We start from the raw sequence: 24841 nt of genomic DNA on the forward strand, positions 1-24841 counted from the left end.
ATCTCAGCAAGCAAACAAGATCTCCATGACATTATGCTGGATGTGACAGCGATTGCGACGTTCGCTGTAGCGGAGTCCGTGGATGAGAAAAGAGCTCGAGAGAAACTTGAGACGATGACGAAGCGACTGGGTGACTACTTCGAAAAAGGGTTGCTGTGGTGTGAAGACACACGACGATTCCTTGACAGCTATCCGATGGCTGTACGCCATGGACCGTCAGCTGGACAGCAATTCAAACTAGAAAAAGATCGAGGACTATCAAATCAAACGATACGCGTACAAGACAAGTGATGCTAAACTGCAGGACACGCCACAAACGGCTGCATGGTACGACTAATTGCCGTGGTGAATCTGAAGGCGCTTGAGAAGGTACGCCTGGTCTGGAATGCGGTAGCATCAGTGAACGGAGTCTTTCTTAACTCAGAGTTACTCAAAGGCCCGGCTATGCTAGTTCCAATTCCCAGAGTAATCTGAAATTTTCGGAAACGGCTAGTAGTCTTTAGAGGTGACATTCAAGAAATGTGCTTATCCTCGGGTCTGATCCTGATCTGATGATATAGCGATTTTTGTTCCGAGCGAACAGTGAAGACGCTCCGCAGGTGGCCGAAAAGAGAATTATCAACACTACGGAGGAACTTCGGGTTCATTTGATGCTGCACGATGTGAAAGTGGCGCAGGTTATCGCTTTTCTAAGTGCTGGTGAGGACGATGGCGTGCGTAATCTGATTTGCATCGAACTGTACAGAAAAGAGCAAAACAGCTGCCAATTGAGAGGCCAAGAGCAACGAGTAGACAGTCCAGAATACAACAACCGATTGCAACTACATTAGTATTGGTGTGGCGCTACGGCAAAACGAATACGAGAAGGCGGAACTGTGTCGGATGAAGATGGCACAGGCGGAGTGTTTTATTGTTGAGCTTAAGGCATTGGTCAGGAATAATGATCGGCCGGTGAGACAATAGCTGGCGATCGAGAAGTCCAGTCTGCTCCACAAACTTACTGCGCTGATTGGTGAAAACGGACTGTTTCGAAGGGAGGACAGAGCTGAGAAAAGATGTTGTCGTTCGATCTAGGTTTTCTAACGATCCTGCCACATCAGCATAGAATCACGCAGCTGATTGTTCAGGATTACCACCAGAAGAGCGGTCACAGATATCGACAGGCGGTGAAGAACAAGCTGAAGCAGCTTTTCTACATTCTGTAGCTTGACGCAGTAGTCCGGAAGTTGTCGTAGTTTTGCGTATGGTGTAAGGTTCGTCGAAATCGGCCTCGAGTTCCACGAATGGCTCCGCTACTAGTACAGCTGCTAAATCCGAATCTTCGACCCTTTAGCTAAACGGGTGTAGATTATTTGCGCCCATTTGATATTACTGTAGGACGCCGAACGGAGAAAAGATGGATCTCACTATTCACATGCCTGATAACCACCGCAGAGCACCTGGAGGGCTCTTACGGACTGGCAGTCGTGCTTGATGGCGATTTACCAGTTCATTGGTCGCTGAGCTCGGCCAATGGAGCTGCTGCCTGAAAATGGGACGAACTCCCTAGGGGTCAGTAAGGAACTGGTGGGAGTTGTCCGAGAATGAAGTGGGCGTTCAATCCCCCCTTACCTCCTCACATGGGAGGAGTATGGGAGCATCTCGTTCGGTCGGTTAAGGGGGCATTCGTGACACTTGATGATGGGAGGCGATTGACGGACGACGTGTCTCAACAGTCTAACGAAGCGGAGGCACTTACTCCAAGCCATTTTACGGGGGTTTTCCCTGAATCAGCCAAGCGCGAGTCTTCCCCCACCTCATCCAGCAGTAGCGCTTCGAGACGCGTTCCAGCGTTCGCAGCAGTTGGGTCAAGGAGTACGTTCCTTCGCTGAACCAGAGGACAAAGTAGTTCAGTGAGTCGAGACCGTTAAGAGTAGGAGACTTGGTCTACATAGTCGAAGGTAGCAACCGGAAGTGCCAGATCCGCGGAGTGACAGAGGAGGTTATCGTATCCGGTGTTGATCGAATTCGCCAGGCCTGGGTACGCACCAACTGTGGACGATATAAGCGAGTAACAGCAAAATTGGCCGTGATGGAGCTTGGTAACTCTGAACCGGAAGCAAACTTCGTGACAGGGTTACGGCATCACTGGCCGGTGCACTGGTGCACCCATGTTAGATTTGACAGATGCAGCAAAGTAGCTGTCATGCTGACAGATGACGAAGTGCATCGCAAATGTAGAAAGAGAAAAGTAGATAGAATACTTTGGAGTAGGAAAATAAAATTAAAATTCAATTATTCCAATACATTTGTGGACAGATTGCAGATTTAGCTTTACAAAAGAAAACAAGATCCAGAACACTTTTTTGATACTGCCTCATCTGCAGACGAGGCATTGTCAAAAAAGCGTTTTACAAATTTTGTTCTTTCGGAATCGTTACCAGAATGGCGAAATCGAAAAAGCACCTGATCAAAGTGACATCCAAAAAAGCTGCGCTTTCATGAGTCGGAGAGAATCATCTATTCCCATTATGTCGTTTTCGTTTTTGACATTGCACTATACCTGTGTAGTCAGTGCTACATTCATTCAAACATGGGTGTAATCAGTCTGTCTCTTTTTTTTGCACTACACTGGTGTAGCACCATTTAAAAACGAAAACGCAATTAAATATGCTGAGGAAGACTGTATATGAGCTCGATTCATCGTTAAAAATAGAATAATAATAAAAACATGGCGGTCCAAGCGTGCATGGGAAACCATAACTGTCACAATGTAACACAGGTCCTTGGTTGGTAGTAAGCATGTTGCATGTTATTATTTGTTCTGTATGTGTACGCATGGTAATTGTGTTGGCATGTTAATTAACGATTTTTTTCTTTGGCTAAAATCGAAAGGCTCAATCACAAATCTACAAGGAACGAATAGCAGAACTAGAGAGGAAATTAAACGGGACATCAGCTTCGCAAGCAGAGCCCGATCTTCCCGTGAAGGAATCAGGTCAGTTAACATTTGATATTTTTACTCCGAAGTTGAGACAGGCTCTACCCTTAACTACTCTGTCAGATCACATTTTTTATTGGCAGCTAGTGTTAGCACCTGACTCAGTTTCCCCTTAAGCAAATACCTCATAACTGGAGTACTTTTTCGAATCAATTATCAAAAAAAGAAAGTATACAAAGTGAGTCTCTAATAGAGACGTCTATTTGAAAAAGTATTAAAGCAAAGTTTTGAGTACATAGTCCTGACCAATGAGATTTCTTTCTTATTTCCGAAGTTGCTTCCATTTCCATAAACATTCTCGCAGAAGCGGTATTTTTTATTCCTTTCATAATTCTCCATTTTTCATTAATTCAGTTGATTTGTTTTGTTATTTTACGGGTTGTTGTCAAGCGATTTGAAAAGAACTCTAAAAATCGTTACAATAACTGAAAAGTCCTCTTCTTGCGAGAATATCCTTAAAGAATTGAAATGAGAAAAACAGGAGGTTGACTGACGAAAAAGGTCTACTATTCCGGTCATGGGCAAAATTAACACAAAATCGGGATGTTTGCTATCCGAAGCCAAACATTTACAGTGTAAATAAATTAATCATACTCTAATTGGGATATCCCTCCCCCACTTCCAAACCATAGCATCCACGACTGAGCTGAACCTTGAAATCGACAAACTCAAAGCGGAAATCCTCCAGCGAGATCAAAAGTTGCACCTCACCGAGGAATTGAGAAGCTCACTCGAACATGAAATATCTCGGCTGCACGAGCGGTTGGCGGAAATGGAGAAGAACCTGGACATTAAGGTATCGAGCTACAATATCAGCGAGCAGTGTCTCAAGGAAAAGATTGCCTATCTGCAGGACCGAATCGATGAAATGGGTGTGGAGTTAACGAGCAAGGACGCTGAACTAGAAAAGCAATACATTGAGCTGAAAAATGCCGAGGGGCAGTTGGATGAAGAGGTGACTCATCTACAGGATGATTTGCGAAACAAAGAGGAACTACTGGGCGAGAAGGGTAAGCAGATTGCAAAGCTGACTGCCGAAGTTGAGGCGCTGCTGAACGATATCAGGCAGCGAGATGTCAAACTGCTGGAGGGGGAAAGCGGACTAAAAGCAATCTTAGATGAGAAGGACGGTATGCTTGGGAAGCTACGAAAGGAATTGGATGATTTGACGGCAAAGGAAAGTTTTATCAGGGGAGAATCGGAAGGAAAAGACTTAAAGATTGCCAATTTAAATGCCAAACTTATTGCTTCAGAAGAACAAATTAGAAAGCACGAAGAAAGTCTCAAAGAAGTAAAAAAGAACCAACAATCACTTGAAGATGATATAAAGAACAAAGATAAACTTTTGGAAGAGAAAAATTCCTTGCTCGCACAAATCCAAGAGGAGCTGAAAAGCTCCTCAGCAGGAAACGATCAACATGTGGCTCTAATTCGCTCCAAGGAGACGGAACTAGAGCAGAAACAACAGGAACTGGATTCGAAGAAAGATGAAATTGTTAAACTCGAATCCGCGATTAATGAGCTCACCAAAAAACTCGCGGACATTATCAAGGAGAATGAGATCCGCAGTACCGAATATCTGGCTAGTCTTGAATTCGAAACAAAATCCAAGGAGGATTTGCTCAACAAACTTGCCAAACAAGAGACTGAACAACTTGCCAAAGACAAACAGCTGGAGGAGAACGAAGTCTTGATCAGTGCACTCCAGAGTGAACTGAAGGAACTCAACGTGGCCAAAGCGAATTTGTCGCGAGAGTTAGAGGAAACCAAAAATAGCTTTGCTGATAGAGACACAGCCCTGAGCAATGTGAACGAGGAAAGAATACGATTGAATGAGGAGCTCGAAAAATTAAAGAAGGAATCAGCTAGCGCAATACTACTACTTGAGGAAAGGTTGAAAAATGCGCAAAGGACCTACGAAGAAGACTTGAAAAATCTCAAGGATGAGCAAGGGAAGGAGATCGAAGCTAGAGAAACAATAATAGCCCAAATGGAAACCTCAATGGAACAACTACAACAGGAAAAGGGCGAACTCCTTGTTCAGCTGGATCAGTTTAAAATATCTGGTAAAACCACCAACGACGAACTTTCCGGTAAAATCAATGAAATACTGGAGCTCACCAAACAAGTAGCAGCGTTGAAATCCGAGTTAGCCGCTAAATGTGAAAGCTTGGACAAAACTACACAGCTTCTGACCGATTGCAGTTCTAAGCTAGAAATAAATGAAAAAAAGCTTAGCGATCTGCAGGAAAGTTCCGGCAAGCTTGAAATAGAGCATGCAGATCTAAAGCGCAAAATGGATGCCCTGGAAGAAAAAACGACACAACTGCAGCAGCAAAAGTCCGATTTGGAAAAGGAGATCGATTCACTTCGATCCTCCACGCTCGATTCTAATTCGGATCTTTCCCGAGTGACAGACGAGTTGAAGTCAAAGCAGAAAGCGCTCGAGCAGCTGCAGGATGCATTCAACTCGACAAAAATCGACATGGAAAGGAGACTGGACGAAGCTAGCCAGGCGAATGGCGTTTTGAACGAGCAGATGGAGCGATTACGGAACGAGATGCAACAGATTTCCAGCCAGAAGATAGACCGAGAGAATGAACTGAATGTGGAATTGGCGAAGATCAAGGAAACTGCAGAGATCGAAAAGGAAAACCTAGTACGGGAGATTGCTGGTTTGAAGGCAAGCTTCGAGGAAGAGAGGAATCGGTTGCTGCTGCAGGCTGACGCCAAGTTGGAGGAGTTTGAGACAGTGATAACGGAATTGCGCAACAACGGAGCTGAGCTGGAGCGATCGTTAAATCAATTGAAGGATGAGTTAGAACAAACGAAACAGAAGGCAGCTATAGATCAGAGTGATGCGGTAGAAAGGTTTAAACAGCACGCGGACGTTGAAGAATCTATGAAAAAACAACTAGAGGAAAGTAAAAAAGAGGAATCGGCCTTACGTTCTGCTCTTGAAGAGCTTAGACAGTCAATGGAAAAAGGCAGTCACGATCTGTCCGCTAAACTGGACGAGAAGAACTCGAAAATCTCTGAACTTGAGAAGGATCTTGGTTCGATGCAGGAAGAATTCAACAAGAAGGTAGAAGAATGTACCGAATTCAGTGGGAAGCTGGAGCAGAATGCAGCAACTCATTCAGATATTCTAAAGCAACTTGAAGGATGCCTGATGCGAATTCAAGAACTGACAAACGATAAAGACCAGGCAGAATCTTTGTCTAAAGATCTTTCCGCTGAATTAAAAACGCTCAAAGAGAAATACCAGGAAATGGAAGAGGAACAGGTAGATTTAGTGCACCGTGAGGAAATTCTGAAAGAAGACGTTCAACAGATCAAAGAGTCTCTCGAAGCTTCCGAAAATCAGTGTAAGAACTATATATTGCAGCTGGAAGCTAAAAATCAAGAATCAATAAGGATTGGTGAAGAGTTAGACGCTGTAAGATCACATCATCAACAAGAAATTTTGAAATCGGCTGAAGTCATTGCCAGAAACGAGCAGACCATTGCAGATCTAAGTTCGAAGATAGCTGAACTATCACCATTAATAGAAGCGACGGAAAATCTACGAGAAGAGCTTAGTTCCAAGGATCAGTTGATGAAACAGCAAACTGAAACTGCTCAGCAATGTGCGCTGGAACGGGAAAACCTTAGCAAATCAGTGAGTGAAAAGGAATCTACCCTCCTACAAAAGGAAGCTGAACTTCAGCAACTTCGTGAAGAGCTTACAAAGGTGGAAGCGGAAAGTCAACTGTTAACGAGTAAGCTGCAAACGACGGAGAAGTGCCTTAACGAAAGAAGTGAGCAAGGAAACAAAACGGCTGTTGAGGTAAGCAACTTGAAAGAAGATCTGGACAAGGCTAAATCTACCGTCAAGGAGCAGAATGAGAAACTGAAAGAGCAAAGCAGAACCATCCACGAGCTGGAAACAAAACTGGTCGCCCACAGTGCTCAGTTCGAGGAACTGTTGAACAAGAAACAATCCTCAGAAACCGAAAGCTCACACATGTTGCACGAACTAAATCAGAAACTGCTGGAAATGGAGAATGTTAAACAGCTGGAAATTGTTGAATTGCAAAACAAGCTAACCGAAACGATTAGCAAGTTTGAAGCGCAGGTGGCTGAATCGATGAAAAATGTAGGAACTATGCGATCCGTAGAGAAACGGCAACAGGAATTGGAGTGTGAGAAACAGAATCTCGAGATGCGGGAAACGGAGATGCAAATGGCACAGCGGAAGCTACAGAAGGAGGTGGACACGTTGAGGTCGCAGCTAATGACGAAAGACAGTGAGATTAGAAAACTTTCCCAGGACCTGGCAGCGGCCGCCACTACGGCTCCGGTGGCTACGTTTGTTGCCGGCAACGATGTGGATGAGGACGACGCCGGCGCCCAAATTAACTTCCTTAACACTATTATTGCCGACATGCAACGAAAAAATGATAAACTCACGTTACGGATACAAGCATTGGAGCAGACCAGCATTGATGGTAATAGGTAAGTATCTCTTTTTAACGTTCGTTCAATTATAGTTCGTTAATAGATTATGTATGTTTTTTCTTCCCTCCACGTATCTGCCCCAGCCACAATATGAGCTTTGAGTTTAGCAAACGGAAACCGGCGCCGCGGGTGTTTTGCGACATTTGCGATGAGTTTGATCTGCACGAAACGGAAGACTGTCCGAAGCAGAGTTCTGATAGTCCACCGGAATCGCTGAAACATCCGTCTGCGGATTCGAAGGAACGGAAGTTGCCCCCACCAAGAAAGTACTGTGAAGGATGCGAAGGTGAGTACGAACAAAAGTTTTATGTTGGAACTGAGTTTGGTTAGCGTAAAGTGAATACGGTATCAAGCTTTGCATGTACCATATTGGCGGCATACTATCGTTCTGCTCGTAATACGTCGATAGCCCTTATTTTGACGAAAGCTGTTTACGTCAGTTTGGCAACAACGCCTCGTTAGGAATGTCTGGTGTGCATTTAACAAATGTTATTGACGTTATTGACGAAGGAAGAGTTCCTCTTATTGAGCGGCTGGCGTAAATGATTAAAGTCAAAATATGGACTGTTGACATAAAAGAGCAAGACGATGTTGGCTGCCATTATGACACGTAAAATACTGGATACAGGGTGATTGGTTCATCACTGGGAAGCTCTATCATATCTGGTGTAAAAAAATTCTACTAAATTGGTTATCTTTCAGAAGTGAAATAGTTGAGAGTTAATGTTTCGTAAACTTTCTCAAAAACAAAACCCGTAGGAAAGCGTGAAATGGGAATTGGGCACAGGGTGTGGAACCCCTGATGTTTTCTTGAAATCTTATTGACAGGGGACAAGAAACGGTAAAATAAAAACAAATGTCAAAAAAGGACAATAGGAACTATGGGAAATAGTTTAATAAAAGGTCAGTTCATTATTGAATTTCATATGAGAAGTTGAGGTTATAGTGGATGCATGGAGAACAGTGCGTCTAGTTATTTAATCGATGGAACTACCCAAGTCGGTCTTGGATCACATATATTTGGAGTAAAGTCAGATGTTTCTTCAAGCTGTTCTCAACCCCTATTCGATAGTTTCCACGCCGCACCCGCGTTACTACTTGGAAAGGCCAAACTGGTGTCGAAGGGGGTCAAATAAGATTGTCTGACGTATTCTTGATGGTCACATCATTATCGTTTATGCATTAGAATCGGTAGACCGCTTTGGTTTATTATAAGATTAGGGAATATGTATTATGTTACGACAAGGTCCCCCGTTCAATGAACAACACTTGTCGCGGCGCCTTGCCGACTATCCACAGCGGCGCGTCAACTGTCATCCGGTCACAGGAGAATAGCAACTGTCACATGAACGTCAGTGACTGAAATGCAATTAAAGCTGATTATTTTCAACATTTAAATCTAACTTTAATGCAACAATTAACACCTAAATTCGTGCTAAAATTAAAATAAATAAAAATTTACATACTGAATGTTCATTAGGTACATGGTATTAGGGACGACCCACTTCCTCATAGTCGTTTGCGCACCAAAAAATGTAAGTGTGTCACTACATTTTCCGAACATTTACTATAGAGGAATTCCTCGGGGAAGTGGCGGGAAATAAAAATCCACCATCTCCAAAATATGCAGCTATGTTTGGTTTATGAGTCTCCATGACTTCCACAGGTTATTAGACCATTTTGACTCAAGAGCTTTTTTTAAAAGGGCGTATGTGTTTTTGCATGCACAATGAACAAACAATAATAATACGAAAACCATAATTTGTTCAGCAAAACTATTCGAGAATGAGTTGCAGGGCATTCATTAATCTTTGTAAAAAAAATATACACTGAAAAAAAAATTGTGCCGATTTTCAAAAAAATTATAATTTATATTAAAAATTGGAATTGAAAAAAAACCCATTTTTTTAATTTTTTATTTTTTGCCAGCGAAAACCTAAATAAAAAAGAAATATTTTAAGTCTAATTTTATGATGGAGAAGTTATCAATAAAAAAGTTTTTCTAACAACAAATTTGTACATGTTTTTCAATTCTATACTATGTTACAGACAAAAATATATTTTTTTATCGAATGTGATTCCCAATGTCATTTCGAATCAAAATGCTCTTCACAAAAATCTTCGAAAATGTAGTCGTTTTCAAGATATTCTAAATTTTGTTTAGACAAAAAGTAATAATTCGTTAAATTACGCCCTTTTCATAAGTTATTCGCGTTTCTCCATCAACAATCGTACGATTTTCATAATAGTCATGATAAGTTCTACAACTTACCTTTTGACACCAAGATGATAAGAGGATAATGTTCCAAGTTATAGGTCCGATTTATAAAATCACTATCGGTCATTTTTTATACTAAAATTTATTTCTTCCTATTATATACAATTCCTATCTTCTATATACACCTTAACACTTTGTTCGTTTATATATGCTAAAAATACTTGGGGTTTCGTCATTCGAAAACAGTTTCGCGGCAATTTTATTTTCTGAAATAGGAACAAAAGAGTGATATTTCTGTGTACCTGGAATCATTTTTGCCTTCTGATACAGGCTACTCCATTCAGCTGCTCCCTGTTCGTATTCTTCTTGTGATACATAACAAAACGAAATTTTTGTTAATTGTTCATTACTTTGCTGGTTAGCCCATTTATATAACTCTTCTGCACTTGTGATTGGATGTTCGTGTGCTATTGCTAAGCTCGCATTTCTTGCCATTCGTTTCAATGTCCCGCCAATCATGTTTTAGAACTTCGGATATTATTACAAAACTTAATTTTTTTATTATTCCAGAGTCCATATAATAAATAACAAACGGATGAATTGTAGCTTGATCATTGTTCTAATAACTACTCTGAGAAACATCCTGCAAAACAAATGAATAATTCTCAGAAAAATCACAAATTATTAAAACTTCGCCTATTTTTATAGACGATTTTGATTCATTTAAAAAATAGACTGTTGATTATATAGAGTTATCAATTTTTCCAACTTCTCACCAAAATATGTTACAAACTCATCAACTGGTTTGACGAGTGTTTCTAGATTACGTCTATCGGTAGCAACCCATTGTTCGAAAGTTATTTCTCCAACACAACGTTCCTCCAATTCTTCCGAAAAATTGTGTTCAAACATTGAAAGATTTGGACAGCGGTCACATTCACGAAGATGACAATCTTTTGATCTTGACGATGCACTACACAACATTTTTTCGAAATACAACTTGTAATCTTTTTCGAAAGAATATTTTTGTAGATTATGGAGCATTAAAATAATATTCTCGTGAATCGTACAAACACAAATGTTATGAGAACCTGAACTTCCTAATAGCTTGCAATTTTTCGGTCTCAATGATGCAAATGAACTAAATCCAATAGTAAATTAACTAATTTCCTTAAACCTATTAAAAGCCTCTTTCAATGAACAAATTAACAGACGTTTTTGTACATGTTGACGCTTACCATTCTTTTTCACAAAAAGATAGTCGTTTAGCCCAGGCGTGGCTCTGCTAATCTGGTCGCTATCATAGAACTCCAACACAGTGTTTTTTGTTTGTGAATCCAAAGTATGAACCATCTTTTCGTTGTTGTTGTTCTTGTTGTTGTGATGTTTTCCTTCTGCTAACAACCTAGCTTGCGATACAATGTGTTTGTTTGCATGAAATTCATCCATTATCTTTTGATTTGACCAAGATTTTAGTAAAATAGACAATAACCTCACTTGATCGTTTCTTGAACATCCTGAATCTGCAAATCTCTCTTTCAGTTCAGAAATTATATCATCAAGGTCAGCAGCTTTCGTTTTTAATAACTCCAGCTCATCGTTTTCTACATTAAACCCGAATAAATGTTTTCGTATTCCATGTGAAATATTCGAATATTTACTATTGGAATAATTGACTTGTTGAAGCTTGTTTTCTTGCTATTGGTGAAACGTTGATTCCCAGGACTCCTTTATTGAATATTTCAATGATATGTATTCTGGAATAATCCTGCACATCGCTTTCCTGAGTAGATGCTGAGAAGATTGATGTAACCGATGGTATGTCTACTGAATCATATCCTGAAGGTGATGATTGTGGTTCTGTAGTGTAGATGCTCGGTAACTGCAGATATTTTATATTGTCAGAATTGCATGCCTGCAACCTGCAAGTATCACATATAAAAACAGACTCATCCAATTGAATTTTACACTCTGTGGATTTTAAAATTTCAATAATTTTTTGCGTTACTTTGCGAAGCTTCGATGAACACCTTACTTTATTGATATCCATAATAATTTGCTCTTGTTGACACCAAAACACCGTACTGACTAAGTCTCTTTAATGTGTTAACCTATTTCAATGTAAAATATAGGTAAGTTTTAATACATGGTTCATACAGGTATCAACTATTTTGCTTCAGAAAACATTGGCAGGTAAAATCTATGTCCTCCTATGGTTTCTCCAGAATAAAGAGTAATTCTCAAATGTGCGACTTAAATAACGTACAAATTGAACTATTATCCGAATATTATCAGCTTGGCGCTGAAAACATTTTTAGAGAATTCGATTTCTATGTAGTCAAATAAATTTTTTATTATTTTCCTGTAGTTTTTTAATGGTTCGTTATACCGTCATGGTGTAAAGAGGAAAGTTGTAGAATGTATTATGACTATTATGAAAATCGTACGATTGTTGATGGAGAAACACGAATAACTTATGAAAAGGGCGTAATTTAACGAATTATTACTTTTTGTCGAAACAAACTTTAAAATATCTTGAAAACGGCTACATTTTCGAAGATTTCTGTAAAGAGCATTTTCATTTGAAATGACATTTAGTATCACAATCGATAAAAAATATATTTTTGTCTGTAAAATAGTATAGAATTAAAAAACATGTACAAAGTTATTGTTAGAAAAACTTTTTTATTGATAACTTCTCCAACATGAAATTAGACTTAAAATGTTTCTTTTTGCCTTTCTCAATAGAAAGGTATTGCAATTGCTCTGAAAACCGACTTCTTAACGGAGGCCCGGAGGGCCGAGTGACATATACCATTCGATTCAGTTCGTCGAGTTCGGCAAATGTTTGTGTGTGTATGTATGTGTGTGTATGTGCGTATGTGTGTGTATGTGACCAAAAATGTCACTCATTTTTCTCAGAGATGGCTGAACCGATTTTGACAAACTTAGTCTCAAATGAAAGGTTCAACGTTCCCAACGTAGGCTGCTATTGAATTTCTAATGGATCCGACTTCCGGTTCCGGAATTACAGGGTAATGAGTACGAACACGCAGAAAATGTCGATTTTAATAAATTCTGCAATGAATGTATAAAGGTGAAAATTTTTCCAAAATATGACCACAACTGCTTCGATTTGTAGTATTAGGTCACTAACATCCATTCAAAGTCTATTTGGCCACATTGGACACCATCATCGGTTCCGGAAGCCCCGGCGGAAGTATCTAAATTCAGAATAACAGTCACATCGGTTTCTCGGAGATGGCTAGACCGATTCGACTAAACTTGGCCTGAAATGAAAGGTATTGCGTCCCCGTAAATGGCTATTTAATTTCATCCCGATCCGACTTCCGGTTCCGGAGTTACAGGTTGTGGCGTGCGATCACATAGCAAATTGTGATTCAAACCGATACTCCGATGAAAGCAAAAAAGGTAAAAATTTCGCTAAAATGTCTCTCAAACAACTTAAATTTGCTGTTCTAGGTCACCGACGGCCAACCAAACTTTCGTTGACTACATTGACCACCATAGACGGTTCCGGAAGTGCGCGGGAAAAGCGGCCATCTTTCAAAATTTACGAACTCACATCAGTTTCCCGGAAATGGTTGGGTCGATTTTCTCAAACTTAGTCCCAAATGATAGCTATAATATAGAGGTGTGCGCCGAAGCATTTTTAATCGGCGGCGGCGTAAGCGACATTTTTGGCCGGCGGCGTTGGCGGCGTCACGCCGTTGGACCCTACCGGCGGCGGCGCGCCAGCGTGTGTCGGCGTGACGAATATTGACGCCTATGTAACTAAAAAAAATTCTTGACTGTACAATTCCTTTCCCAAATTTTCGGTTTCTATTGTAACAGACTTCACAGAACATACAAACAAACGTTACAGCTTAAAGAAAATCTAAAAAAATCATCGCCCACGATGTACTAGCGACATCTGTTGAACACATTGCACAAAATGTAATTCTCGCAACCATATCAATTTTTTTTTCAACTGAAGCTCCAATAGTGCCCACCCTGCTTGCCAAATGCAAGATAATAAATGAAAGGTGGAACTATTTTTACAGTTGTAAAATTTGAAGAACGAAATAGAAAAATTGTCGATGTCGCATACTACGACTTCGCATGAAATAATGATTGCAATGGACAAATTTGAAGAGTGCAGAGTAACGACTGTATTTCAATGACCCATAATAATTATTTATTGTTCTATATTTGGGAATTAAGCAACGGTAAAAAATTTTTTGTTTTGTTTGAGGAAATTAATTGTTGTTGTCGTTTAATTGTTTTTTATTTCTATTTAGTCATCTTTACCGTAAGCCCGGGGACAATTGACAGCTCCCATATATTGAATTCATAAGCAAATTTTGGGGGTGATTTGGTGATGTCATGGCGGCTCGAATGGAGCAAAATTTGAAAAAGGCGCATCCCATTTATTGTTTTCCATATCTGTGGAAAATAATCAATTTAAGCATTTCTACCATTTTTTTGCTGCTAGAGTTCTGATAAAAACACAAATTCTATTCGAAACGAATTGTTAAGCTTGGTGGTGATGTACTTTCATTGGCCAAAATGTTTTTCATTTACAATTCTCGAGATAAAAAGCACCAATGATTTAACGATTTCAAACATCACACAACAAGAAAACCAAAACATGTTTAGGAAGGAAGAGAGCCGGTTGTTAAAAACAGACTTCCAGCTAAATATTAATAAGATTTATGTAACTTTGCTGACGGTTTTCAGTTAGGGATAAATTTATTCTCTAATAATAGTTTTCTTTATTCACATTTTGGAATAAGCTTTTTCTAAATGTTGTTCTAGCCGCATTGACGGCGTTCGTAACATACGTAACGAAACACGCTTTTCTCTGGAAACTTTTTCGTTTCGTCGTTCGTGGTACTCATACAGAGAAGGCATACTAGCGCCACCATCAAATCAGTGGTGCATATATGAAACAAGCACTATCTGTCAAGTTGTCCCTGGGTTGTTTACCATCGCTCTTTTATGTGGTTTTCGTTTGAAGCGAAACTGAGTCAGTTCCTAACCCCAACTGCTGTCAAAATGTATGAACTGACAGCAGTTGGGGTTAGAACCTGACTCAGTTTCAGGTTCAAGCGAAATCGCCATTAGAATCCCGCAGATATCAGGTACCCTAACACGAGGCGTTATTATTGGCATTACTGCGCAGAAATGTCACTTTTAATGATCGTGTAAGGACCTTTCAAGGTAGACACATTACCTCATTTTCCAGGCTGGTGTTTACTTTTACTCCTTGTAAGTACAAAATCGCCACAATGATAAGGAATACGATTCCCTGGTACTACATTTTCTTACAACGTACGATCTGCTTCTATCTTGAGTGCAAAGTATGCTCGATGTGCTGCAATCATACAGATCTACACCCTGACGAAACCTAAATATACAGTTACTATCAATCATAATCATTTCACGACTTGACGTGTTAGCTCCTGTTAGGTTGAAACTGATCACTAAACAAGTCTGATTGAAAATGGCCTGAGCGTATCTCTAGTTTTCGTAGCACCTGCACCCCGCCAATTTCTCCAGCAGTTCCGGGGACCAACAAATTCTAATCCATTGCATACATTCTTACCCTCTGCATCGCCACTAGGGCATTGCAAAAAAATTTTTTTTTGAATTCTCAAAGGCCCCCCCTCTCATATTGTGACAAATGTCAAAGTAAGCTCAGATGCCAAATTTCACATCATTTGGACAATTTTAGACCCCCGCCCACTTCGCTTGAAATTTTTTGAAATTGGTACTATGGGAAAATATGGAGAAAAAATACATTAAATGCTATAACTTTTGAAGTAGCAATCAGAAAATAAAAATTTATACCTCTTTTGGAAGGAAATAATCTTAGTATTTGAATGGAGATATATTTGTTTCTAGAAAAATACGGGAAAGTGGGGTACTGGGTCATTTTGGCCCCAAAATCCTCTATTTTTGATGATTTTTCTGCTCTGTGATGCAAATCATACATATTTTGTAGTTTTTCTAATGTAAAATATCTCAGAAATCAAACGGAACCCTTTTGACCTTAGTCCGAATACGAGAAGTTGGGGTTAAATGGCCTTTTGAAATTCATATTAGACTTCATCATTTTCTCGTGAATATATCTCTATTATTCTTCACTCAATTTTCATAAACTATACCTTGTTGAACGTGGAAAATCCTTAGGATTATAACAAAAATAGATTCGTTACCGGTAAAATTCAGGAACATCAAATTATCTGACATATAGTGTCGATTTCACATTTTTATCATAAAATCGCGCGTATTAACTCCATTTAACAACAAAATTCTTATTTAATTTACTACTTTTAGTGTAAAATATGCTTAGGGATCACATGAGAAAAGTTTCATTCCTGGAAAAATAGGGGAAGTTGAGGTATTAGGACAAATAATGAAAAAAAATGAGATTTGTAGAGTAAATATCAAAAAGTTTGATGTTTCTGAATTTTACCTTTAACGTTTTTATTTTTGTTTTATTCCTCAGAATTTTACGCGTTCAATAAGTTACATTTTATGAAAATTGATTGAAGAATAATGGAGATATATGCATGAGAAAATGATAAAATTTTATATGACTGACAAAAAGCCCTATAACCCCAACTTCTCGTATTCGAACTAAGGTCAAAAGGGTTCCGTTCTATTTCTGAGATTTTTTCACATTAGAAAAACTACAAAATATGTATGATTTGCCTCACGGAGCAGAAAAATCATTAAAAATTGGGGCCAAAATGACCCAGTACCTCACTTTTCCGTATCTTTCAAGAAACAAATATATCTTCATTCAAATACTTAGATTATTTCCTTCCAAAAGAGATATAAATTGTAATTTTCTGATTGCTACTTCAAAAATTATAGCATTTAATGTATTTTTCCTCCATATTTTCCCATAGTACCAATTTCAAAAAATTTCAAGCGAAGTGGGCGGGGGTCTAAAATTGTCCAAATGATGTGAAATTTGGCATCTGAGCTTACTTTGACATTTGTCACAATATAAGAGGGGGGGCCTTTGAGAATTCAAAAAAAAATTTTTTTGCAATGCCCTAATCGCCACATCTGTGCACCAGCGTCGCGAAAAGTCAAGGTCACTTTGCTCAACTATTCTTCGAGAAATTTTTTTTTTAAATAGGTAGCGATTCAATCAATTATAAATAAACCACGCATTGAAAATAATTTTTGTGTTTTCACAAAACTAGTTCACGCAAAAAAAAGATGACATTATACTCAAATGTTTAGTAGGTGGTTGTGTCTGAATATGTTTAATATTTTTATGATTCTAATTCATAACTCGATGAAACATTGATTTGTATTAACTTTATTGACTAAAACAGTCAAGAATTGAACGACGTGCAAGGATTTTTGTAAATTCTCGTCGTGTTATCGTGATATTTTAGTCTTGAGCTTACCGTTGGATTTTTTACACAGAGTCACGTGTCTTATAGTTTTCTAAATTATTTCACGGACATGAATTGTGGTTAGGTAATGTATTTTGCTCAGCGCAGTTTCATTTAATTCCGAACATTTCTCTGAATTTTAACAAAGGAATAACAGGGTTACAGGTCCTAGTAATGTCTTTGTATCTAATGCTCGTGCCTATGAGACTGGTTGCTAGCAGTTGTACACAATAGCTCACATAGAAATTTCAAAACCAAAAAGCAGAGCGAATAATCCATGAATAATAGTCTGAGTTCCTTGTAATTTTTTACGTAAGTATAATAAGATTATGTGGAAAATTAATTACTTCATGAATTACATCATGAACAGTTTCACGAGCTCGACTGGTGAATCGTGTGTAGCATATTAGGAATTAAGAATCGGTTAAAAAATCAATGAATAATACACTGCGTTCCAGTGAAATTGATTACGTGCAAAGATTAGCATCAGGCACATAATCGTAAATTTCAGGCACATATATCTTGAACGTGGAAGTTTTTTTTTAATTTGTGGACCATTTCACGCACACGAATGGTGAATTGAAACTCATATGCTATAACGAGTTGACGAAGCAAGAATGGATCTTTGAATTATATAACGAGTGTCGTGTAATGGTTTTCGAGAAAATATCAAGATTATTTTAATTTTGTAATCCAATTGACGACCACTAATACCAAATAATGATCAAGATGTGATAAATCATGAATCAGTTAACGTCGTCTGTTCGGTCCATAGACAATGTTCCTAGATTTGTGGATAAAATTATGAGCCAATAATTTTAGAGCTCGCGAATTGTCGGCGCGGGAAAAATGCAACGGCGGCGCGCCGCCTATCTACCACCTACCTACCGATCTACTCACATCAGTTTCCCGGAAATGGTTGGGCCGATTTTCACAAACTTAGTCCCAAATAATAGCTATAATATCCCCACAGATGTCTATAAAATTTCGAACGGATCGCTTATATGGGTCCGGAAATATAGACTAAATCGTCCGGTCACATATGAAATTCCCATATAAGCCGGAACTCAAATTTTTTTTCAAAGGGGGGACCCCATGAAATTTCAGAAATCGAATTCGTATTTTTGATGCCAATGATCTTTAAAATGCATGAAACGTCGAGATTTTATGTTATCTCGAAAAAATTTTATTTATAAAAATCGACTTTTTGGGACTTTGCCGATTTCGCACCTTTTTTCAGTTCAATATTTCCGTGGCTGTTTTTTTCTTTTTCAAAATTTTAGAACTCGAATAATGATTTATTTTCCTGTATATAGTTGTCATGTGATGTATAATAATAAAATGTAATATATGCATTTGAAAGTTTTTAATGAATATAAACAACGCACACATTCTCGTGATTCATGATTGAGAAAGGCACAATTGCACCGCTAGGTGGATTAAAATAGGTTTTTAATTAGGTTTTCGCTGGCAAAAAATAAAAAAAAATGGTTTTTTTTTAATTTCAATTTTTAATATAAATTATAAATTTTTTGAAAATCGGTACATTTTTTTTCAGTGTATATTTTTTTAAAAAGATTAATGAATGCCCTGCAACGCATTCTCGAATAATTTTGCTGTACAAATTATGGTTCTTGAACAATATTTTTTAGAAAGTAGTGCACGCAAAAACACATACGCCCTTTTAAAAAGTTGCCCTTGAGACAAAATGATTTGATTATCTCTTGAATATACTTAATTTCCCACATAGGCGCAACGTAAAAAGTTTCATCAAAATCGAAGATGGTCGGTCACGATTTTTTACAAAATTGGACGGCTCTTCGTGGAATTCCTCTATAATAAAATTATTTACAGCTTGAAGCTGACAATTATTGAAACTATCTGCTTTCTCAATTAGGACTTCCACAAAAAAAATTACCTCAACATTCTTTTTTTTTAATCAGTTCGTTTATTTGATAGGCACAAATGCGTTAGCTTGTCGGTGCCAAATTATTTTGTTTTTTACATTTTAAATACTTAAAACTAGGAGGTTACAATGTTCAGATATTTTTTATATTGAGAGGAAGAATTCTAGAGCTATCTTAAGACTAGAAATACAGTTCTATATACAAGAGTGGGGGCAAAAGATTTTTCAAATGAAAAATTTTAAAACAAGGAATCCAGTTTGATGTTCAATAGGGGAGGAATAGTTTTTTACAAAACATTTTACAGCTATCGCAAAACTAAATATACAGTTTGGAATTTAAAAGGGGGGAACAAATATTTATGACAAATTTCACAGATATCTTAAAACTAATGATACAATTCTATTTACAAGATAGGGGACAATATTTTTAATGAAAAATAAAATTAACAGCTATCTTAAAACTAGGAATACAGAATACAAATTTGATTTTTTTGAACGAAACTTATGCTTGGTTAAGATATTCAAAGGGGGGCTTATTTCCATCATCGGTGTAGCAGCAGTTGTATCAAGGACAGGGGAGAGAATGCGTACATGATGACATGGAGAGAAGAGCAGAACTTGTAACTTTCGGGAAAATGGGAGATCAGCGACACAGTGCCTTGTCAGTAGGTAGTCGAGTACCGAGTTGGCGGATGGTATTCTTCAGACCCGCGGGGAAGTTATCAGACCATCGAGTCGCTCTCGCTTCAACTTCCTTCTATGCAGGGCGATGGCGGTCGCATAGTGGCACTCTGGCACTGGTCGGGTCTACAAGGAAGGTCAGGGAGCTTCTGGAAACGAGAAATAAGAGAGAGGGTCTAAATTGGGATGTTTATCGTTTTTTATAAAGATATAAATAAGGGACATATAGGGGGGATCTCGATTTGCCAGCATATCCCGAACTGGGACATTGGGTGATCTACCTCGGGCCCGAAAGGAATTCTTTAACTGAGACCTGGCGTCACAATACCCAGCGCATACCCAGACAACGTGATCGATATCGTGATAACCTTCATTACAAGCGAACCGACTACTCTCCGTGAGGCCAATACGCCGCAAATGCGCATCCAATGTGTAGTGGTTGGACATAAGCCGGGACATTACACGTATTAAATCCCGACTAACATCCATCCCCCTGAACCAAGGTTTCGTTGATACCTTCGGGACCACAGAATGTAACCATCGTCCAAGTTCCCCATTGCTCCACGAGTTTTGCCAACTGTCGAGTGTTCTCTGATGACAAATACTGAAAAATTCCTTGAAGCAAATTGGTCTTTCGTAGATGTCTCTTTCTAAAGCGCCCACCTTTGCTAAAGAGTGGGCTTTTTCGTTACCCGGGATAGAGCAATGAGAGGGGACCCAAACAAAGGTAATCTGGTAAGATTTTTCAGATAACTTACGCAGAGACTCCCGTATCTTCCCCAGAAAATACGGGAATTGCTTTTAGGCTTCACCGCACGAAGAGCCTCGATAGAGCTGAGGCTATCCGAAATGATGAAGTAGTGATCTGTGGGCAAAGTGTCGATGATCACAAGGGCATAGTCAATTGCGGCTAATTTGGCGACGTAAACTGAGGCAGAATCATTGAGCTAGAATGAAGCGGTGACATTATCATTGAAGATACCGAAGCCAGTGGACCCATCGTGGTTTGATCCGTCGGTGTAGAACATTTTGTCGCAGTCGAATTCTCGGAATTTATTATAAAATATATTAGGGATCACTTGTGGGCGTATATGATCCGGGATTTCACGGGTCTCTTCCTTCATGGATGTGTCGAAAAATACGGTTGAATCAGAAGTATCAAAGAAAGGGACACGGTCAGGATTATATGAAGAAGGATTGATGCTCTGTGCCATGTAGTCGAAGTACAAGGACATAAAACGGGTTTGAGACTTAAGCTCGACGAGCCTCTCGAAATTTTGAATCACCAACGGGTTCAGAATGTCGCATCGGATGAGCAATCGATATGAGAGTTCCCAAAATCGATTTTTTAGCGGAAGAACGCCCGCCAGCACTTCGAGACTCATCGTATGGGTCGAGTGCATGCAACCCAAGGCAATGCGCAAGCAACGATACTGGATTCTCTCCAGTTTGATGAAGTGTATGTTCGCAGCGGAGCGGAAACAGAAACACCCGTACTCCATCACCAACACCCCACCATGTTCCAGTTATTGTCCGGAGAAAATTGATCCTTTGTTGGCATTTCTGTTTCAGATACCTAATGTGACATCCCCAGGTACCTTTAGAGTCGAACCAGACCCCGAGATATTTAAATGTGAAAACCTGATTGATCGTTGCACCCATTAATAGAAGCTGGAGTTGCGCCAGCTCACGCTTCCTAGAAAAAACAACCAACTCAGTTTTCTCCTGGAGAACTCAATACCCAGCTGAAGAGCCCAAGCAGACAAATTGTCCAAAGTATTTTGTAATGGTCCTTGCAAGTCGGCAGCTTTGGGCCCTGTAACAGAGACCACTCCGTCGTCTGCAAGTTGCCTTAGCGTGCATGAATTGGCAAGACAATCGTCAATGTCATTCACGTAAAAATTGTAGAGTAGGGGACTTAAACATGAGCCCTGGGGAAGACCCATGTAGCTAAATCGCGATGTTGTTAAATCGCCATGCGAAAAGTGCATGTGCTTTTCAGACAAAAGGTTTAGCAAAAAGTTATTTAAAATAGGTGAAAGACCATGCTGGTACAGCTTCTCTGACAGAATGTTGATAGAAACTGAGTCAAAAGCCCCCTTAATATCCAAGAAGACTGATTTCATCTGCTCTTTGTTAGCATAGGCCATTTGGATTTCTGTAGAAAGCAACGCAAGGCAATCGTTCGTCCCTTTGCCTTTGCGGAAGCCAAATTGTGTATTTGGCAGTAAGCCATTTGCTTCGACCCAGTTGTCGAGCCAAAACAGGATCATTTTCTCGAACAACTTCCGAATACAGGACAGCATTGCAATCGGTCGATACGACTTGTGGTCGGAGGCTGGTTTTCCTGGTTTTTGGATGGCGATGATCTTCACTTGCCTCCAGTCATGAGGGACAATGTTACCCTCAAGAAACTTGTTAAATAAATTCAACAAGCGCCTTTTTGCAGTGTCAGGCAGATTCTTCAGCAAGTTGAATTTGATTCTGTCTAACCCTGGGGCGTTATTGTTGCATGTAAGAGAGCAAGTGAGAACTCCACCATCGAAAACGGTATTTCGTTCGCGGTATCGTGAGGAGACGCGGCGCGGTACGTTTTCTGTACCGGGACAGAGTCCGGACAGATCTTCTTGGCGAAAGCGAATATCCAGCGGTTTGGATATTCCATGTTCTCGTTGGTACTGTTTCAGTTACGCATACGTCGAGCCGTACCCCATAGAGTGTTCATCGCTGTTTCTCTCGTTAACCCGTCGACGAACCGGCGTTAATAACTGCGTTTTTTGGCTTTCATTAGACTCTTCATTCGCCTTTCTAACGACGCGTACTGTTGATAGCTAGCGGGTAACCCGTCTTCCCGGAAGGCCTTATAGGCAGTGGACTTCTTCGCGTACAGCTCTGAGCACTCTTTGTTCCACCACAGTGTGGGAGACCGTCCTTAGGTATTCGCGCCCGGTACTCCTTGTTTGAATTAAAATTTCCAAATCCGGGAGTAGATTGCTTCGGGTTTAAGGCACAACTTCCGTTGGATTTATCAGATGTTGTTGGAGCACTCTCAGAGGAGGACATCTTGGGACCCTTACGAGGTAGTCTAGGGGAGGCTAGAGTTCTCCTCTTCCTGGACCCCCCCCCCCCCGGGTTAACGAGAGATGTTCCCTCTTGATTTTTGCTCAACGCGAGCCAAACCAGCAAGGGGATTTTCAGACAGGACAGAAGGCGAAACATTTTTTAGCATTTCTGCTTAAGGTTGCACAGAGAATGCGTAAAATTCGCAAACGAAAAAAGCAGTTTTTTTTTCCACAACGTATGTCAGATCTTCATAAAAATCATTCAGCAGTACAGTAACAACATTCTACATACGCTGATTGATTTTTATGAAGATCTGACATACGGTGTGGAAAAAAACTGCTTTTTTCGTTTGCGAATTTTACGCATTCTCTGTGCAACCTTAAGAGCTCCTCGAGCGTTCCTTAAGGGAGCGCTTAATTTTATCCCCGCGCTGTTTCTAGACAGGGCATGATTTAAGAACATGCGAAGTTTCAGTTTTTTCTGCCGCAAGAGTCATCCTGATGCTCTCCCTCGCATTTGCGGCATCGTTTCTTATGTCCACAAGGGACCATTCATAAATTACGTAACGCTTTTAGGGGGGGGGAGGGAGTGCAACAAGTTGTGACATGTTGTGACAAAGGGGGGAGGAGGAGTTAGCTAGATCGTTACGTAACATGTTTTCAACGGAGGAAAAAATAATTTTTCTTGGAATTTGTTACGTAATAGGGGAGGGGGGGATGGAGAAATGTGTGACAATTTGTTACATGGGGGGAGGGGGGAGTCAATTTTGGGCAATTTTTGCGTTACGTAATTTATGAATGGTCCCCAATATGTGGCTGTGTGGCCCAACTGCTTGCAATTGCTACAGCTCATGACCCGCGGTACAAACAGGCGAACCTTGTCAAGGAGGAAATAGTTCGAAAGAGAGGACCCGGCGAATGTCACCCGAAGCGAGCCTGATAGAGAGTAGGTAGTCTTACCTCCCTCGGTGTTTGCGGTATACAATTGTTTGCATTCCAAGATATCTGTTGAAGTGAGGGCCCAATCAGAAACACATAACAAAAATATTTCAAAACTATATCTCCCGTTGTTTCTTGTTATAATTTTCTGTTATTTTAACTACTAACGAGACCAAATTTATTGCACAATACGTTACGAAAATTGAGTTCTGTTATAATCTTGTTATTTCATTCTGATCGGGGGGTCCTTAAAGCAGCCAACCCCGTTCTCCAACAGTTCTTCGAATTTGAGGCCCGGTTCGGACAATACCCCATCGATTTCTACGGCCATAGCAGGCACGTGCGCCTTAAATTCCCGCGTAAAGCGCTCACAGCAAGCAATCGCGTTTGCCTGTCCGAGATCATTCACTAGAACACGTATCTTGTTTGCCCGAACACGTGTTATCTGAGTTACGGTCGGGTAGTCAGCAGAGAGATCCCGAAAAAGTTTTAACATATTAACCGGTTTCTCTTCGGTCCGAAAATATACACCCCATGGCCCAGAGGAACCTTGTGGGTACTGCTTTATACGGGAAGCAATGCGAGTGTTAGGAGGATCAGGGACTTCCATGATAACATTAGATGGTATTTCGCCCTCGGCCATTTAAGCACGTGGGCAGAGCGTTATATAAACGGGGATGTGTCTTATTATTTGATTACAAGGTAGAGTAAAAGAAGGGAAGAGGAAAGAAAGCAAACGAGGGGAAAAACGAACAAAACAAATCTGTAACAACATCGATTGTTCCGCTCCAGCGAAAATAATGTACTGGATTTACTACCGGCACCAGCAGAACGGCAGCTAACGAACGAACAAAGGATGACCTTCACTCACTGAAACTTAAACACCGAACACCACTGTGAAGTATAACGATCTGTTCCGTTCAAAGGTTGGGAAACGTATGACCTCAACATTCTTCAAATTTTTTATGGTTTCGAGGTTAGGAATGATGAATAATCGTCCCAACACGTGTGCTGACATCACAGAATACAACTGTCAATCCTGCGACCGTCCGGGTGCTGCGGAAAATGAAATGGTCCAGTGCTGTCTATACATGTTATAGGAACATTTCGACTGCGCAGGGGTCGATGCCTCTG

At 39.9% G+C, this 24841-nt stretch overlaps 1 protein-coding gene across 19 annotated transcripts in view; it reads left to right on the forward strand.

Moving 5' to 3' along the window:
• LOC131678835 (restin homolog) overlaps window positions 1-24841 on the forward strand; it is a 289770-nt gene that overhangs the window by 258267 nt on the left and 6662 nt on the right. For all 19 annotated transcript variants that reach the window (XM_058959209.1, XM_058959221.1, XM_058959223.1 and 16 more), the window contains 3 exons: window positions 2875-2977; window positions 3613-7477; window positions 7564-7766. In XM_058959209.1, the coding sequence (XP_058815192.1) occupies window positions 2875-2977; window positions 3613-7477; window positions 7564-7766 (4171 nt within the window). The remainder of the gene's footprint in view (window positions 1-2874; window positions 2978-3612; window positions 7478-7563; window positions 7767-24841) is intronic.

Source organism: Topomyia yanbarensis, chromosome 2 (assembly GCF_030247195.1).
Source record: "Topomyia yanbarensis strain Yona2022 chromosome 2, ASM3024719v1, whole genome shotgun sequence".
NCBI classification, from domain to species: Eukaryota; Metazoa; Arthropoda; class Insecta; order Diptera; family Culicidae; genus Topomyia; species Topomyia yanbarensis.